The sequence below is a fragment of the Chiloscyllium plagiosum genome, unplaced genomic scaffold, assembly GCF_037043375.1.
Source record: "Chiloscyllium plagiosum isolate Xiang-an unplaced genomic scaffold, Cpla_swu_hap1 HiC_scaffold_3, whole genome shotgun sequence".
Lineage (NCBI taxonomy): Eukaryota > Metazoa > Chordata > Chondrichthyes > Orectolobiformes > Hemiscylliidae > Chiloscyllium > Chiloscyllium plagiosum.
In genome coordinates this window covers 81,387,686-81,407,013 of record NW_028270141.1, presented here as the reverse complement: position 1 = coordinate 81,407,013, position 19,328 = coordinate 81,387,686, and the positions used below count along the sequence as shown (strand labels likewise).

The following is a 19,328-nucleotide window of genomic DNA, read 5'->3' as shown; positions in this document are numbered from 1 at the left end:
TTTTAATTTTGTATTGCGTTGGTAGAGAAGGGAGAGGGAAATGTGTCCATCAGTGTGATGCATTATGTTTGACTAATGCTGCTCTCACAGTTTAATGACTGCAAGTGTGTGCAGGCTCTGAGTTATGGGTGTGAGGCTTGTAAGTATGTTAAGTGTGTAGTGAAGTTATATATGAAACCTGATGGATGGAGGCTACTGGTACATGTCAGAAAGATGAGGATATGATGTAGTGAGCAATGTGTGAGGCTACCTTTGCAGTTGATGGAATTCTTGGGAATGAATTTGTTACACTGACTACTCATGTGAGAGCATTAAACTTCACTGGTATTGACCTGTACAACTATTCTTAAAGTTTGACTAGAATCTCCTGGTCTCGTGGGCATGGAAGAATTTTTTTTCTTCCTGTTGCCATCTAGCACGTAGCCCTCCAGAGTGGCACTGAGGGACTCGGCACACATTCTGTAGATGTTGTGCAATTCCTGTGTATTACTCAAGTCAAAGTTACACCTGTAATGAATTCCAATGGATACCAGCTCTTCCTCAAACACCACCTCCTCAGTAGGTGCAGGCTTGTTTAAATAGTTGTCAGTCTCTAATAATTTTAGACCCAGTATTCAGATGTGTTGTCTCCTTCAACCATGTGAATGGACAGGCAATACAGAGCTTCTATGCTGTCAGTATTGGAATGACAAGCAGAGAATAATTGTACTTCAGATGAACCCACCCATTTTTGGGCCTCAACCACTATTGTCCCCAGTGTCTTTTTGCTTTATAAATTAGAAAATGAATGAATCAAGACATTTCCTGCACAAGATTACTACTAATCTGTTCTTAATATAAAATCCATCTCATAATTAATTACAAGGTACAGTGACCATTTTATTATTTTTAATTTTTTTGATTGTCTTCCTTCTTTACAGATTGGTTATCATGGATACAGCAGTTGTTCTGGATGTTTGAGATGTGAATGTGCTCTGGCTTCTAAGGATGAATACTGTGACCCTTTGAGTGGACGGTGTAGGTGCCTTCCTGGAGTCACAGGAAAGCGCTGTGACCGGTGTCTGTATGGGTTCTGGAACTATGGACGAAATGGGTGCCAGAGTAAGTTTAATACAGTAAATTTATCTGAAAGGCAAAAGCATTACTAACAATAGCAATCAACAAATAAAACATCAGAACAAAGTCAAAAAAAAGAGAAACAAAATAATTTAAAGCGATCACCCTGTTACTAGTTCAAAAATAATCCATCTTCTGTGGAGCACTTCGAGGCACCTTGATCTGATAAGGTACCAAATAATTGTAACCATTATTGCTAGCTCAGACAAGAAGAGGCCCTGGACTCCATTATTTAATAAAGATGGTGCATGTTTTTTTCTAAAGCAAACTGGTAAACTCCATAATCCCTGATTTGGAATTTCAGAAGTTCACTTATCCCTTTTGTCTTTAGGGTGCAATTGTGAAGGGCAGTGTGACAGTGAGACAGGAGAATGTCTGTCAGCACCTACCGAATCCCCAACTGACTGCTCCGTTGTCAGTAAGTACCTTCATGCAACTAAATGTGACAACCTATAACTCCAGTCAGTGCAACTAACCTGTGGTATCTTGCATATTTTATTATGTAAAGATAGGACCTCACATGACATGTCTGGGTGGGTTACTCTTCAGAGGGTCGGTGTGGACGTGTTGGGCCGAAGGGCCTGTATCCATACTATATGGAAATCATGAGGGGCAAGGATAGGATAAATAGACAAAGTATTTTCCCTGGAGTGAGGGAGTCCAGAACTAGAGGGTATAGGTTTAGGGTGAGAGGGGAGAGGTATAAAAGGGACCTAAGGGGCAACTTTTTCACACAGAGAGTGCTATGTTTGTGGAATGAGCTGCCAGAGGAAATGGTGGAAGCTGGTACAATTGCAACATTTAAAAGGCATCTGCATGGGTATATGAATAGGAAGGGGTTGGAGGGATATGGGCCAGGTGCTGGCAAGTGGGACTAGATTGGGTTGGGATATCTGATCGGCATGGATGAGTTGGCCCGAAGGGTCTTTTTCTGTGCTGTACATCTCTGTGACTCTATGAAATCCTTGCTTCTGAGACAGGGTCAATCTGAAATACAATAGTGTGACTCCTTAGCGAGTGAATTACAGCAACTTGGTACCTATAGAACTGAAGCACCAATCATGAAGGACTTAAACAGAAGGTAGATTGGAGGCTTTCTGACAGACTGATAAGAAGTCTGACCCTCAGCCATAAAGCACAGCAAGCAGACTATATTGGTGCAGAGTGGATTCCACATCTCAGTGACAGGAGGTGCCATCGTTTGGAGCCACCAGTCAATTTGATTAGCTAGTTGCTCCAGCAGTGTAAGAGTTCAGTAGTGCAGTAGGACTGCAACCTGGGAAACCAGAAGCCCCAAGTGGATTCCTGGAGCCAGCTTGATCAGGGGCACTGGGCTGGAAGGGTTCAAGTATCTTGGAAAGAGGGAGTTTGTGCATTGGAGAGGTCAGTTTGTCGAGAAGAAGGAAGGAAGGTGGTTGGGGGGGGAGGGGAAAGAGTACTATCTTCTCCAGGATGCTCTGTTATACTTCCCCCACTTTGATTGGTAGCACCTCCCTGTTTATTATTGCACTCTTGAAATCCGACACGTTTGCATGAAATTGGAGTCAAATTGAGCTTCAACAATATTGTTTGACTTTATTGATTTATTTAAGTGTAGCAGGCAGGCTGCTGGTTTCAGCACCTTCCTATCCTTCCATATTGTGTCAGTCAGCTAGGGAGTAGATATATTCAGCTCCCAACTGTGTAAATCATATCTGACTGGAGCGTGTGTAATCCAGCCCACCGTTAATAGGATCAGTTGTCAATACCAGATTTTATTAACTGAATTTCAATTCCACATGCTGCCCTAATGGGATTTGAACCTAGCTCCTCACAGCCCTAATCAGGTTCTCTGGATTACTCATTCAAAAACATGGCCTCGACACAACCCTCCCTACATGCTGTTCTTCCCTTGGCAAGTTCTGCTTCAAGGTGATGCTGGGCAATCTGTCCAGCTGATAGTTCTAGAGTCTCAGTATTGCCACCAAAAGCAGGGTTCATTGCAGGGACAACAAGCAATCTAACTATTCTAAATACTAGAGCCATCAGAACCAGGTTGGTATGGGGGTCATGGTGGAGACAGAAAAAGAGATATCAGGTGGGTATGGCACTGATGGGTTTGGGGTTGCCATGGCACAGCCAGGTGGGAGGGAGCAGCTAAAGGGATGAGTGGAAGGTGTTGCCAGATCTCGAAAGAGGGTCAGTGATGCAGGCAGCCAACAAATGTTTCAGGCCTGAAGTGGTCTGCCAGGCCTTCCCCCACCCACACTGGTGACTGAATGCCATCTGCCAGCTGTAAACATGAGAATGAACAATCAGAAACTGTTGAGCAACAAAGAATTAAGGGCTTCAATTGGGAGAGGGTGAGAATTCTCCTCAAAGCGGTTCCATGCCTACTTTTAAACATCTTGTAAGCTGAGCAAACTGGAGCTAATTTAAATTGGAGTGGAGAATGAACATTGAAAAGTCCTAGTCCGCATAACTGCGAAATGAATATTCCTGGAAAATAATACATGGTGATGTTTGATTCACTGATTTGTTGTATATTTTCCATATCTCTTGCAGAACAATTGAACAAATGGTTGGATTCCCTTGCATGTAGTAAGACTGCCTTATTCAAAAAGAGAATGGTTTGGTAATGGGCAACAATGTATAGCTGATTGTATGGCTTATGCTCCCTTTGACCTACAGCAACATTACCATTGAGAGACAAGCTGAAAAGATCTTGTGTTGTTTCTGATAACATTTTATCATGCTTGCCTCTAATTCTATATTTCTCTATTATCTCAACAGGATGTGACAAGTGTGTCTGGGACTTAATTGAAGACCTAAAATTATCAGGAGCATCACTAGGAGAAGCAAGGTTGAGTGTTCTAAATGTTATTACTGGAGATGCCATTAATAACCGCTTGCAGGAATTCAATATCACAGCGATTCACTTCAACGTAAGTGCCAACAATGAAAATCAAATAGGGCTAGAACTGTGATTGATACTTATTCATTGATTTTATATTTCTTCCCCTTATTACATATTTTACTGCTGCTAAATGAGGGGCTGTAAAGTCAACTTTAAATTTATGCCACATTCAATGTCCTAAAACGTTAACATTTGTCTAACAGATAGGTTTTGTCAAGACTTAGAAGATAACTTTGGACAAATTATGCTGAAAAAGGCAAATTGAGACAGAAAAGGGCACAAGGCTAATGGTGTAATGTACAGTGCATGCAATGTAATTCTCTCATTCAGGGTAGTATCCTTCTTATTCAAGAGCTGTTAATTGTGGCTCTCCATGCCATCGTATACCCTGGGATAAGGAGAGGAGACAGGTGACAAGAACCACTTCTGCTGATCAACGAACTGAATCTATGTCTTTCATGTCATGAAGGATCACACTCTAGCCAGATGAGCTAACTGGCTCTTTATCCTATAATTAAGCTGCTTTGTGAAAATAAGCAAACTTGTGCATTTTGTTTATTATTACAAGTCACTCATCAAACGCAATACATTTCCGTATTCCAGAATTAATTGATTTATATGATAATACTTTTCTCAATTCTGAATGTTAGCGCATCAGATCTATTGTTATAGAGTCAAAGAGTCATACAGCATGCAAAGACATTTCAGTCCAACTCATTCATGCCAACCAGGTTTCTCAAACTAAATGACTTCCACTTGACCCTTATCCTCCTAAATCTTTCCTATTCACATAGCTGTCCAAATGTCTTTCAAATGTTTTCACTGTGCCTACATCTACCTCTTTCTCTGGCAGTTCATTCCACACACGAACCAACCTCTGTGTGAAAAAAGTTGCCCTTCAGATTCCTCATAAATCTTTCTCCTCTCACCTTAAAACTATGACCCCTAGTTTTGAACTCTGCTACTGTAGGGAAAAGACCATTGCTTTTCACCTTTTCTTTGCCCCTCATGATTTTATAAACCTCTATAAGGTTACCCCTCAACCTCCTGATGCTTCAGTGACAAAAGTCCCTATCTTGCCTCTCCTTATAACACAAATCCTTTAGTCCCAGCAACAACCTGGTAAATCTCTCCAATTTAATAATATCATTCCTACACCAGGGCAACCAGAACTTTACACAGTCCTCCAAAAGTGGCCTCAACAACATCCTCTACAACCTTAGCATAACTTCCAAGGTCCTATACTTAATGGTTTGAACAATGAAGGCAAGCATTCTAAATGCCTTCTTAATCACCCTTTCTAACTGTGATGGAACTTTCAAAGAACTGTGTACCTGAACCCCTAGATCTCTCTGTTTGACAACTTTACCCATGGCCCTACCATTATCTGTGTAGGTCCTGCTCTTGTATGCTTTATCAAGATGCAATACCTCACATTTATCTAAATTAAACTCCATCTGCCACTCCTCAGCCCAATGGCCCAAATGAACAAGATTCCTTTGTAAACTCAGATAACCTTCTTGACTGTTGACTAGGAGAAAGTGAGGTCTGCAGATGCTGGAGATCAAAGTTGAAACTGGAGATCAAAGTTGACTATGCCACCAATTTTGGTGTCATCTGCAAACTTACTAATCATTCTTCTTAATTTTCTCATCCAAATCATTTATATAAATGACAAACAGCAGTTGACCCAATGCCACATCTGCAAACTTACTAATCATTCTTCTTAATTTCTCATCCAAATCATTTAAATAAATGGCAAACAGCAGTTGACCCAATGCCAATCCCTGTACCTCACCACTGGTCACAGGTTTCCAGTTCGAAAAGCAACTTTCCATCCCCCCGTCTCCTACCATCAAGCCAATTTGATATCCAACTGGCAAGCTCTCCCTGAACTCCATGTGATCTAACGTTGTTTATCAGTCTATCATGATGAACCTTGTCAAAGGCTTTACTAAAGTCCATAGGCAATGATTACTGCTCTGCCCTCATTAATCTTTTTGGAAAGTCCTCCAAAAAACTTAATCAAGTTAGTGAGATATGCTTTCCCATGCACAAAACCATGTTGACTATTCCTAATCAGTCCTTGCCTCTCCCAAATGCATGTAAATCCTATTTCTCAGAATCTCCTCTAACAACCTTCTCCTTACAGCCTTTCTTTAAAAAAGGCACAACATTAGCCTCCATCCAATCCTCCAGCACCTTGTGAAAATTGAAAGGGTTCAGAAAAAATTGATAAGGATGTTGCCAGAATTGGAGGGCTTGAGCTGAATAAGCTGCAGCTTTTTTTCCCTCCAGTGTTGGAGGCTGAAGGGTGACCGTACAGAGGTTTACCAAATCATGAGCAGCATGGTGGCTCAGCGGTTAGCACTGCTTCCCTCACAGGAATCAGGAATCCAGGTTCGATTCCAACTTCGGGCGACTGTCTGTGTGAAGTTTGCATGTTCTCCCTGCATCTGTGTGGGTTTCCTCCAGGTGCTCTGGTTTCCTCCCACGGTACAAAATGTGCAGGTTAGGTGGATTGGCTGGGGTAAATATAGTGTAGGGGAATGGGTCTGGGTGGGTTACTCTTCAGAGGAAATGTGTGGACTTGTCAGGCTGAAGGGCCAGTTTCCACACTATGTATAGGGTGCATAGACAAAGGTCTTTTTTTGCAAGGTAGGGGAGTGCACAACTAGAGGATGTGGATTTAAGGTGAGAGGGACAGATTTGAAAAGGACCTGACAGACAACATTTTCACACAGAGTGGTATTTGTATGGAACGAGCTGCCAGAAGATGGGTACATGGATTGAAAGGGTTTGGAGGGATATTGGCAAAATGCTGACACATGGGACAGCATCTGTTTAGGATATCTGGTTGGCATGAATGAGTTGGAATGAAGGGTCCCTTTCCATGCTGTATACGTTTATGACTCACCTGTGACTATAGATGATACAAATATGTCTGCTAGGGACCACTCAATTCCTTCTCTAACTTCCCACAATGTAGTTGGATACACTTGATCAGGCCCAGGAGACTTATTCACCTGTATGCTTTTATAGACCTCTATCATCTCCTCTTCAGTAATGCAGATTGTGTTCATGACATCAGTGTTTATTTCTCCAAGTTCCCTAGCTTCCATATCTGTCTTCACAGTAAGAACTGATGCAAAATATTCATTTAGTATCTCTCCCATCTCCTGTGATTCCACACACACATAACCTCGCTGATCTGTAAGGAGCCCTATTCTCTCCCTATTTACCCTTTTGCTCTTAATGTACTTGCAGAATCCCTTTAGATTATCCTTGACCTTATCTGCCAAGACACACTCGTATCCACCTTTAACCCTCCTGATTTCTCTCTTAAGAATGCTCCTATGCTCCTTATATTTTTCAAGAGATTCACTTCATCTCAATTGACTATACCTACATATGACATTTTATTTTTGACCAGAGCCTCACTGTCTTTATTCATCCATTGCTACCTACTCTGATGAGCCTTACCCTTTACACTAACAGGAACATAATACCTCTGACCTCTTGTTATCTCACTTTTGACAGCCTCCCATTTGCCAGTTGTACTGTACCTACGAACAGACTACCCCAATCTACATTTGAAAGTTCTTGTCTCATGCTGTCAAAACTTGCCTTTCTCCAATTCAGAAATTTAACTTTTATACTAAGCCTATCCTTTTCCAGAACTATTTTGCAACTAATAGACTTAATATCACTGGTCCCAAAGTAATCCCCCACTGACACTTCAGTCACTTTAGTAAGTTTGCAGATGATGCTAAAATCAGTGGTATCATGGAGAGTGAGGACGATTATCAAGAAATTGCAGCAGGATCTTGATCAGCTGGGTAAGTGGGCGGTGAAATAGCAAATGGAGTTTAATATAGATAAGAGTGAGGTCTTGATTTTGGAAAGACAAATCAAGGTAAGATTTTCATGGTTAATGATAGAGTCTTAAGGGGTGTAGTGGAACAGAGAAATCTTGGAGTTAAGGTTCACAGTTCTCTGAAAGTGGAGTCACAGGTAGACAGGGCAGTGAAGGCGGTTTTGGCACAGTGGCCTTCATCAGTCAAGGCATTGAGTATAGAAGTTGGGAAGTTATGTTGCAGTTATACAGGATGTTGATGAGGCCACACTTGGAATATTGTGTTCAGTTTTGATCTACTTGTTATAGAAAGGATGTTAGTAAATTGGAAAGAATGCAGAACAAGAATGTTTTCTAGACTCAACGGTTTGAGTTATAGGGAGATGTTAGACAAGCTAGAATGTTTTTCTTTAGAGCATAGGTGACTGAGGGGGGACCTTGTAGAGGTGTATCAGATCATGAGAGGCATGGATAGGGTGAATTCACTCAGTCTTTTCCCCAGAGTTGGGGAATTGAGGACTAGAGGGCATCAGTTTAAGATTAGAGGGGAAAGAAAAGGGAAGCTAAGGGGCAACTTTTTACACAGCAGGTGGTACGCATATGGAATGAACTTCCAGTGGAAGTGATTGAGGCAGGTACATTAACAACATTTAAAAGGCATTTGGACAAATACATGGATAGGAAAGGATTAGAAGGCTATGGGCCAAGTGCAGGGAAATGGGGTTAGAGTGGACAGACATTTTGGTTGACATGGACCAGTTTGATCCAAACAGCCTGTCACTGTGCTGTAGGGCTCTGTGACCCTATGACTTGCCCTGAATTAATTCCCAAGAGAAGATCAAGTTTTGTTCCTTTTCTAGTCGGTATGTCGACATATTGATAAATAATTTGTTTTGAACAAATTTAACAAATTTCTCTCCATCCAAACCATTGGCTGGCAGTCCTCGTCTATGTTTGAAAAGTTAAAATCCCTTACTATTACAGCCCTACTATTTATATATGCATATGAAATCTCTGTACATATTTGCTCCTCAGTTTCCTGCTAGATGTATATTTTTCTGAATCTGTGATAAAATTTGCTTCCAAAAGTTAGTAAACAATGTCCTTTCTCGTAGACTCCTGCACTGACCTAACGAAAGTTGTGGTCAATAAGAAGCTGTCATTTGTATAAAGCAGGCAGACACTAATCTCACATGCTACCACAAATGCTTAGTTGTTTCATGCTACTGGAAGCTCCAGTGTTTGGTTCCTATTACTGAGAAGAGGGATGCATTGTGTGAGTAGACATGACCAGACTCCCATCTGAGACAACTTGTACAACCTCTTGATGAGCACATGTGAGTCCTTATCCAACTTCTGGGTCTGAACATACAGGCTACATCACTTTGACTGAGTTTACCCAATCATTGACTTGAGTCTAACTCTTTTCAAAAACATTACAAAAGATTTCTATGTTATAGCAGGGAATTTCATTTTACTTTTTACTGCTTTTTCAGTTTGGAGGATAGTTTTGTACTCCAGAAGCATCCAACACCAGCTATGATTGGTTAAAGGATAGGGTTCAAACACACTATAAGGGCTCCTGTGACATAATAGTAGTGTCCCTACTTCTGGGCCCAAGATGACTGCATTCAAGTTCCATCTGCTCGAGAATAACATCTCTGAACAGGTTGATTAAAAAATTCCAGACACACTGCAGTCCTGAAATTCTTAGTGGCCACACTGTTGAAAACTCTTAATGCACTTGTTTCATCAGAGCAGTGACCAAAATTAAAAAAAGTTGTGATTAAAGTTGAGGTTCCAATGATTAGAGCTTCATACTAATTTATCACAAATTATTTTGTACAATACAGATGCAGATTGCAGACATGTTATCACAGTCAGAATCAAAGAAACTTCAGACAGAAGACATTGAAGCAGCTATGGTGGACCTTATTGCTGATCTCAACATGCTGTCTGAGAAGGTGCATACTTTTGATTTAACTTAAAGAAAATTTATTTTGGTGTAAAAAATAACATGTCTTGTTAAGTTTATAAATTAGATTTCACTAATGTTACTCAATCTTATTCAGGCGGGAGAAGTGTGCTGGAAATTAAACCTAACTAATTCACCAGGTCATCCAAACGTGTAAATGTTTAATTCAATCACCAAAAATGGTCAACTTAATTTTCTTTTTTTACTACTGTGTACTAAAGGAAAAGAGACACTCACCAGGCTTTTCAATAACTTCAAAGATAATATGTTTATTACAGGTGAACCTTTTCTTCAAACAAATGATAAACTGATTTATAACTAAGCTACTATGTGACTTAAACTGTATCCTCCTTAATCATAAATGCACACATGTTCATACATGAATTGGACAAGGCATGCACAGAGCTCTGCAGGGCAATTATGAGTGGGAAAAATAGCAAAAACATTAAAGTCAAGAGTCCAAAATAAAAGAGTAGAATGAGATAACTTTCTCAGTTTCTTTAGTTTCTTGTTAATGAGTCCACCTTTACTGATAGTCACAGACCAGATTGCAAATTCAGATGAAAAACAGTTAGGAATTCTGACTATTTGAAATTTTTTGAGGTTTCTTCAACATAATTTCCTGAACGACATAGACTTCAATTCCAGCCTCTTACTCTTATAAACTAAGGGAGAATGTGCTACCATCCTTGCAAACCTCTCTAGTAACCATCCACTGCTTCCAGGTATGTATTGCAAAAAGCTGCCATCTCTCAGAAGCTGTTACTCTGTAATTGGCAGAGTAGATCCATTTAGGTGTTTAGGGTCTGTTTGCTCAACAGTTATGTTTTCCAAAGTCACTTGCTATTTTGGAAACTTCTAATAGAACATGGTTTCCTTTAACTTTTGACTTTGCACTTCCAAACAATTGCATGATAATTTGTTTCCAAAAAAGGAATGTCCAAATATTTATTATTTCAATCCACATAATCTGTAAATAGTTGTATTCCTAGCATCAGTGGAATTAAATTTAATTTATACAAAGTTATGTTAATCAATAAATATTTGTGTTCCAAGCGTCAGTACAATAAAATTTACATTATTCAAAGTCATATTTCATACACAGCCATGTATATTTGTAGCCTTTATCAGAATAATTTCTAACAGATTCCTGTGTTAAAGCAGGAAGTTGCATGTGGGCTTGCATCTTATATTGAATTTTGCAAAATAGGCTGAGTTTGTTTTCCTCAAATTTTTATAATCTAGGTGAAAATTGAAGTTCTGTATGAACTTGGACCATGCGAGTCTGGTGATCATCCTATGCTATTCACTCACAACTGAAAAATATCATATGCTCTCACATCCAAAATTAGTATGAGGCAAATATTAATTTACATAAAACATATCTTACACTCTAACATCCAAAATCAAGATGAGGTAAACATAAATTAATCGGTAAACTGTGGTTAAGCACAATACCCTACACACATATGACCACAGCAAATGCCATGGATTTGACAGATGTCAGTAATCACTGAGAGTCACAAAGGTTGCCTTAACATTCAGGTCTCCAGTCCAGAGGGATTTCATATATCAATTCTCAAAGTCTCTGCTTCTCAATTCATCCGATGTTGCTTTGATTTGATGTGCCTGAACCCTTGCCCATTTTCTGATGGTTCAGTCTTCTCTTCCACCAACACTGGCTCCCTGCCTAAACTTCAGCTCATGCTCAGCTCTCACCACCATCTTTACACGGAGCCTGCATGCAGCAGCAATACCCTGTGAGGAATTTCCTCCTTGTTCCTTTGTCACAGTCTTTCATAATGTCAAATGCACTCCTGTCCAGTGAAACTGGGTGCCTCTGCCCCATCCTCTTCAACTCTGTTCCCTGCTGTCATGAGTCAACTTATCCATGGAAGAGGGAACAATGTTAGTGATTCTGCTGTCTTGTGTTTTGGCGATGTACTTGCCGTAGCTCAATAACTGGAGCTATGTAAAGTAGGTTTGGCAACGGCAATATTGGTAGGTGTGAGAGAGTAAGGTAAAGCATCTGAACTTTTGACTTGAGTTTTTGGAACTACTGATCAGTAAGTGACTGAGGACCTGTGATGCAATTGGCAAGAAGCTATACTCACCTCCATGAATTCATTGAACCTACTCTGGAACTGCTATCAGGTCCTTGGGGCCAGACTTTGGAAACTGGCCTTCTAGAGCAGTTACTCCCATTCCCATCTCAGCAGAACATTCTTGCCCAGATGACTCTCTACTGCTGTCAACTTCCTGGAGTAAAGTCGCCAACACACCTTTGAGGAACCTCAGGTCTCTGTATCTTGACTGCTGGTGGTATTTCTCCTTTCAGCCACTTGCACTACAGACAGTCACCAATAGTTTCCCTATAAACATTGCAATTCTACTTCAAGAGGGTCAGCCTGCCTTTAAGATGTGCTAGCTAGTTAAGTACACTGTTGTGCGCACTGTTAAGCATTCGTCCAGTCAGTAGTAGGGGCCATAGTTGTCTTACTCAACAGTGAAAATGCACGTTAATTGCCCAACAAAACATCCAAACAATGCTTTCCAGATAGATAACTGGCCATGAGCAGTCACTATCAAAACAAGTGAGTGAGTAACTTGCATTTAAAATTAGCATCTAAATTTCAGATAAAGTTTGTATGTTCTCTTGTTTGCAAGTCCTCATTTTGGAAAACGGATATTGCAGAAGAAATGTTCATCATTTGATAATTCATATTGCCAACCCCTATCTACAACTTGGTATGATGTTGTAAATCTGGGCTTTCTAATTAATAAAATTTGATGAAATTTATATTTGCACAATAGTCTTTTACTTAATTTTATCATTTTAGGAAAACATAACCATATCGAATGCACAGCTGTTTGATAAGGAGACAGCTAAAATCAGTGACCGTGCCAACCAGATCAATGGACAAATTAACGATATTGCCGATTTGGTCCAAGGTAAAAGCATAATTCATTTTCTATGAAAAGCAAAGCCTACATTAATCTGAAATTAAGCTGAAACAAAACTGTCGACCATTTTCATCATGTAATCTGTGAGCTAGAAAGAAAAGAGGACAAGATGAAGAAGGTTTGCTTTCAGAACATTATAATTATGTAGAAGGTCTTCCTTTAATTATAGCAATTAACTAAATTATACCATTAAGTCACTTTGTGCCTATGCATCTGTGTTTGTTTTTCTGGTATGTTTGCAATAGGAGGTCATATTTCTAAAGTTATCTATTTGTCACTGTTGAAACCCTGACAATTTGGTGGACATGTTCAAACTCTGGTGAAGGTGGTGCAAATTATTTGTTCATGTTCGCATTTAATACAATTCTATGTGGGTGAGTTCATGGACAGATTGATTCATCCATTTTTCTTCAGGTAGAATAAAGGGACAGTTAGCTCTATCCTAAGATATGTATTTGTGCTTTGAAGAGAGTAGTGTCTGCATAGGGCCTTACCACTAGCCAAGCTGCACAGCCAGTGCACATGCATTTAGCTGAAAATGTAGAAAATTGTGTATAAGTCGCGCTCACATAAAGCAGAAAATATGCAACTCGGCCAATTACTGCCCCGTCGATATACCCTCAGTCATCAGTAAAATGACCGAAGGGGTCATCAACAGTGTTATGAAGCGACATCTGCTCAGAAATAACCTTCATACGAATGCTCACTTTGAATTCTGCAAGGGCCACTCCGCTCCTGGCCTCATTACAACCTTGTTGCAAATATAGGCAAAAAAGCTGAACTCCAGAGGGGAAGTGAGAGTGACTACTTTGGTATTAAGGCCACACTTGACCAAATATGGCATCAAGGATCTTGAGCAAAACTAAAATTAGGGGGAATCGGGGGAAAACTCTTAACTGGTTGGAATCATAACTTGCACAAAGGAAGATGGTTGTGGTTTTCAGTTGAGTATCTCTGCAGAAGGTCTTTAGGTTAGTGTCCTAGACGCAACCATCTTCAGCTGTTTCATAATTGATCTTTCCTCCATGATAAGGTCATAAGCAGGGACATCTGCTAGTGATAGCCTAATGTTCAGTGCTATTTGCAACTCCTTAGATTATTAAGCAGTCCATGTCCAAATACAACAGACTTGGGCTGACTGATAATATTCTTGCCACACAAGTGCTCGAAAATGACCATTTCCAACAGGAGAGAATCTAACTATCAACAAGTAACATCTAATAACATCACTAAATAACCCTTTGTGAACATCTTGGGAGTTACTATAAATCAGAAACTGAACTGAGCTGACGGTATAAATACAGTGGCTACAAGAGCAAGTCAGAGGATAGAAGACCTGCAGAAAGTAATTGACTCACAAAATCCTGTCCAATATCAATAAGGCACAAATTAGAAGGAATATTCCACCTTGCCTGGATGAGAGCAGTTCCAATAGCACTCAAGACACTTTGACACGATTCAGGACAGAGCAGCCTGCTTGATTGGCACCACATCTGCAAACATTAATTCCGTCCGGAGGGTGAATCTCTCCAGTTTAGTGTTTAACAAATTTGGCAATTCTGATAGTCATATGCTACAGATATATATTTGTGCTTCTTGGTAGTTTAGAAATATGGGCTAATCAAGTTTCCAGTTTCTAGATGTAACTTCACAAGTACTCAAAGTTTATAGACTTGGAAGTTCAAGTCTGACACAAAGAAGCTTGGTTCATCACTTGACTTAACAATTCTGAATTCATTAAATCAATGTTCGTAATTTAGTTATAAACTATTAGAAATATATTTCTCCTTTTTTATTTACAGATGCTGTACACATTGAATCCATTTGAAATTATTAGGTCAACAGTGCATTCATAAAATTAAATTGTACATTACAATTGTAATGTGAAATGCCAAAGAAACTGAAGCCCAATCACTATGCAATCAACATTACCTATAACTATCCATTTTACATTAGAGTAAACCACATTGCAGTGCAGTTGAAGTTAGCTGTTGACATTCCTGATAAAGAGCTTATGCTTGAAACGTCGACTCTGCTGCTCCTCAGATGCTGCCTGATCAGCTGTACTTTTCCAGCACCACACTTTTTGACAGTTGACTTACCTGTCAATGTTTGAGTTTGATAAGGTGTTACCTCATTCTATTTTGCAGATATTATTGAAGGCCTAAACAAATATGGAATTGAAGAAGAACTGTCAGCTGAGGAAATTAGCGAAAGCTTTCATGAGGCGAACCAGATGTTGGATGAGCTGAGAAACCGGAACTTTTCCAACCAGAAACCATTGACTGAAGAAGAAAGAACACAAGCCCGGAATTGTACGTTTTGATAATTTACATTAGTATTATCTGCTCTGCACTGAAAATGAAGTATTCATCCAAAGATATGGTCATACGATCTCGATAAAGCACAATGAGTTTGTTTAGAAGAGTAGAAATTGAAAATCCCTATAATTTAATAAAATAATGAAGTCTCAATTTCATGGCTAATAAAAATACTTTAAAAACTCTATTACAGTCAAACAAATGAAACAGTAAATGTTAGCCATCAATACTCTAAGACCCAGAATCAATGTAAGTTACAAAAGCATTCATAGCAAATTACAATAAATTATGAACTATAAATCAAATATTAAATGGCAGATGAAACTACAAATTAGCTTAACAGTCCATTCATCAATCTCAATTACAAATGTCCGTCAAAGTATAACTCAGCTTCTCCCTCTAGGAACTAAACTGATCCCTAGCAGACAGCAGTATACAATCAATTTTGAGATCCATAGGTATGGTCTTCAGCAAAAATAGCATATGTTTGCAGAACTTCTTCACCCTAGTTTCAATCTCAAAGATCCAATAATATTATCTTCAGCAATCAAAAACAGCTGCAGAAACTGTATATTAAGTTATTCTTAAATTCTGGATCCAGCTTCTGTCATTTTCATCTTGCATGTACTGGACTAATTAAGTTCTACTGGGTCAGGATTTACCTGTGTCTTTTCAGTCTCCCAACAGTTTTTGTTTCTCAATGACAGGTTCAGTTTTAGTTTCCTTAGAAAAATGGGAGAGTCAGTGCCCTTAATGTTTAATTTCCTGGTATACTGTATCAGTTGGGGTCCATCTAAAAAAAGACAAAATTTGAAACCACAAAATCCTTCACAGTGGTACAGTCCAACACTACATTGTATGAATTAGCTAAAAGTACATTTCCAACAAGTGAGTACACACTCCCTCTTCAGAAGTGAGTCTTCACGGCAGAGTTTCAATTTGTTTTGCATGTAATACCAGGATGGTACGGTGGCTCAGTGGTTAGCACTGCTGTCGCACAGTGCTAGGGACCTGGGTTTGATTCCAGCCTTGGGTGACTGTGCTGAGTTTGCACATTCTCCCCGTGTCTGCCAGGTGCTCTGGTTTCCTCCCACAGACCATACATATGCAAGTTAGATGGATTGGTCATGGTAAATTTCTCTGCAGTGTCTGGAGTATGTGCACACTAGGTGAGTTAGCCATGGGTAAATGCAGGGTTACGGAGATAGGGTGGGGGGTCTGGGTCTGATTGGAATGCTCTTTGGAGGGCCAGTGATGGGCCAAATAGCCTCTTTCCACACTGTAGGGATTCTATACACAAGCGCAGTATTCAAAGTCAGCCATGTACCTATTTTCAGTTAAATAATACTATATTTCTAGCTTCCTATTCCTTCATGTTTCCTAATTTGTGCATATTTGAGGATTTCAAAATACCAGTCTGAAAGTGTGTTCAACATTTAATTATTTTTCAGTGTTAAATCGTGTTCATGGGTTTTATAATAAGCTAATGGAAGCCAATAGCTCAATTCGTAAAATACAGGAAAATATTACCAAATACAATAATGATGTCTTAGACCTGAAGGAAGCACTTGAAGATGCAATCAAGACTGTTCAGGAGACAGAGGAAAAAAATGAAGAAAACATCAACGGTTACAAAAGAAAAGAGGTGAACCTATACAGGAATGCTTTTAATCCAAAATAGACGGCCAATTTATGACATATTACAAAATGCAAATCTGATCTGTCTGGATCACTAGTTGATATAATATTTATTTCTGTACATACAGGGACCTTAAGGAGAAAGATACATAAATAATGTGGGTTAATAAAAGCAGAAAGTGCTCGAAAATTCCAGCAGTTCTGGCAGCATCTGTGGATAGAGAAATAGCTAACCTTTCCAGTCCAGTGTGATTTCTTCAGCTCCTGAGAAGAGTTATGCTCGAATTGAAGCATTGTTTCTCTCTACACTGACACTTCCAGACCTGCTAAATTTTCACCACAATTTATGTTTATTTCAGATTACCTGAATCTACCATGTTGTTTTGAAATAATGAGGGTTCGTTGAAAGAAATTGACTTTATCATACACTGATTCAATAAGTTTTGATACACAATCTTCCATGTATAGGCAAAGAAGACCTGGGTCAGATGGCACCATGTTCATACCTATACCAATTGATGAATTTAAAAACATAGGCATAACTACACTAATCTGAACTAACCATGGGAGTATGGGCATTAGGTGAATTTATCCTTCTCTGCAGGCAAAAATCTAGGTTTCCAATCAGCCATTTGTTTTATAATGTTAGGTTGTATAGGCAATTTTGTCCTTTTGAGTTCTGATCCTGCATATAGTTCAGGAGTCAGGCTTTTCAACATTGCAAATTACTTTGTTGGAAAGCTTGGTGCTACATTACCATGGAATCCATATAAATAAATTTATAAAACTGTTTGGAATATTTAGTTAACTAAAACCTTTTCTCATGCAGATTTTCTCAATTTTTTTTCTTCCACAGAGACTTCAAAAAGTATTAAACAAACATTTTGCTGCTGTAAATGTGACGCTTATAACGGCTAGTAATGGCTTGATAGACACAGAAATTGCGATATCCGAACTAGAAAATAAGATTGTGGTAAGATAAGACAAATGTTAATAACTGGTTAATACTCCATGAGTGTGAAAGTTAATAACTGGACTTAAATATGTTTATATTTTATAAAAATATTCACAAGAAATATTTCTGCTGCTAATATTATTTATTAAAAAGTTAATAACAGGTGTATGATGCAAACATAAGAAGAAATACTTCAGTGATAGTGAGTGAAAACTCAGGAGGTTGGAATAAGTTGGGTGGAAATGGGAAGCATTGAAAACTTGCAATTCCAATTTTCAGAAATACACCTTGGCCTTAACATCGAGTACATTTTGCCTTTTAACATCAGCTCAATGCCTGTCTAACCACTGAAAGTGGTGATAATACGAATGAAACTAAATTTACAGTAAGTTTGCTCTGTAATGCACAATTCTACTGAAACTGGCCAAACTCTTTCAAAGTTTTAAGCATAATTTCCATCTGTGTAAATCGAGTTGCCACAATCTCGTGTGAATTTAAAACATACTGTACAGTACTGAAACTGAAAGCAGGCCCTGCCCACAAAACCAGCCGCGCCCACCAGATTGAAGTAATCATCATTGGGAGGTTCAAATTATTGCACTTGTTTGCAGACCTTCGAAGAGTCTCTTAAAATTAAATTTCAATTTAGGGTCAAAAAACTGAATAGGTACTTTTTGAAAGCTTTTGATAATCTCTATTTTTGAATCTTGAAGACGATGTACTTTTGATGATTACTAGCTACTGTTCAACAATATAACGAGCAAGCAGTTCTATATAATTTCTTAACTTTTTTTAGTAATTTAAAATTGTTAATTATCATTAAAAGTCATTAGTGAACTAGATACTATGATTACAATACTTAATTTTTGGAATAAAGCCATTGCCAGCAGTAGTAATAAAATTACACTAAATTACCACTTTCTTTTATTTATAAGGGATATATATGTCACTGGCAAGGCTGACATTTGCTGCCCATCCCTAATTGCCCTTGAACTGATTGGCTGTGCAGGGCAGTTAAGAATCAATCACATTGCTGTAAATGTGGAGTCACATATAGGCCAGACTGGGTAGTGGTGACAGATTTCCTTCCCTGGAGAACATTAGATTGTCATGAAATAAAACTATCAGTAGTGGTTATGTGGTCACCATTAAGCTAGCTTTTTTAAAGAAAACTTCTAGACTTTATTGAATTTCACCATCTGAAATTTGAAACCACTAGCATTAGTCTGAGACAAGCACAGAAAATGCTGGAGAAACTTAGCACTTCTGGTTCTATTTGTAGGGAGAAGACTATCTTTCCAGATTTCCAACATCCACTGTAATTTGCTTTTATTTGAGCAATAGCTGAGGTTCAGGATTACTAGTCCAGTGACACTGCATCCCCATATAAATATAAAAGAATATTATTTTGAAGCCAGATAATTACATTCAAAATGTGATATATGAAAGACAGTTCCAGAGTTAAGCGAAGATAAGGCAAGGACAAGGTAACACTGGTTAGCTGTGATGAAAGACAACATGAGAAAAATTTCAAGAAAGATTTCATGCGAACAATATCAATACTTGAATCTTCTAGGTAGACTCGTCTCCTAGGTAGACGAGACTTG

General features: G+C 38.9%; 1 protein-coding gene across 1 annotated transcript in view; it reads left to right on the top strand.

Annotated features, from left to right (window-relative positions):
• Positions 1–19,328, top strand: part of lama4 (laminin, alpha 4) — a 190,421-nt gene that overhangs the window by 58,720 nt on the left and 112,373 nt on the right. Inside the window, exons 7-14 of the mRNA XM_043684602.2 lie at positions 921–1,101; positions 1,448–1,534; positions 3,889–4,040; positions 9,722–9,832; positions 12,684–12,795; positions 14,958–15,122; positions 16,580–16,773; positions 17,623–17,739. Coding sequence (XP_043540537.2) covers positions 921–1,101; positions 1,448–1,534; positions 3,889–4,040; positions 9,722–9,832; positions 12,684–12,795; positions 14,958–15,122; positions 16,580–16,773; positions 17,623–17,739 — 1,119 coding nt within the window. The remainder of the gene's footprint in view (positions 1–920; positions 1,102–1,447; positions 1,535–3,888; positions 4,041–9,721; positions 9,833–12,683; positions 12,796–14,957; positions 15,123–16,579; positions 16,774–17,622; positions 17,740–19,328) is intronic.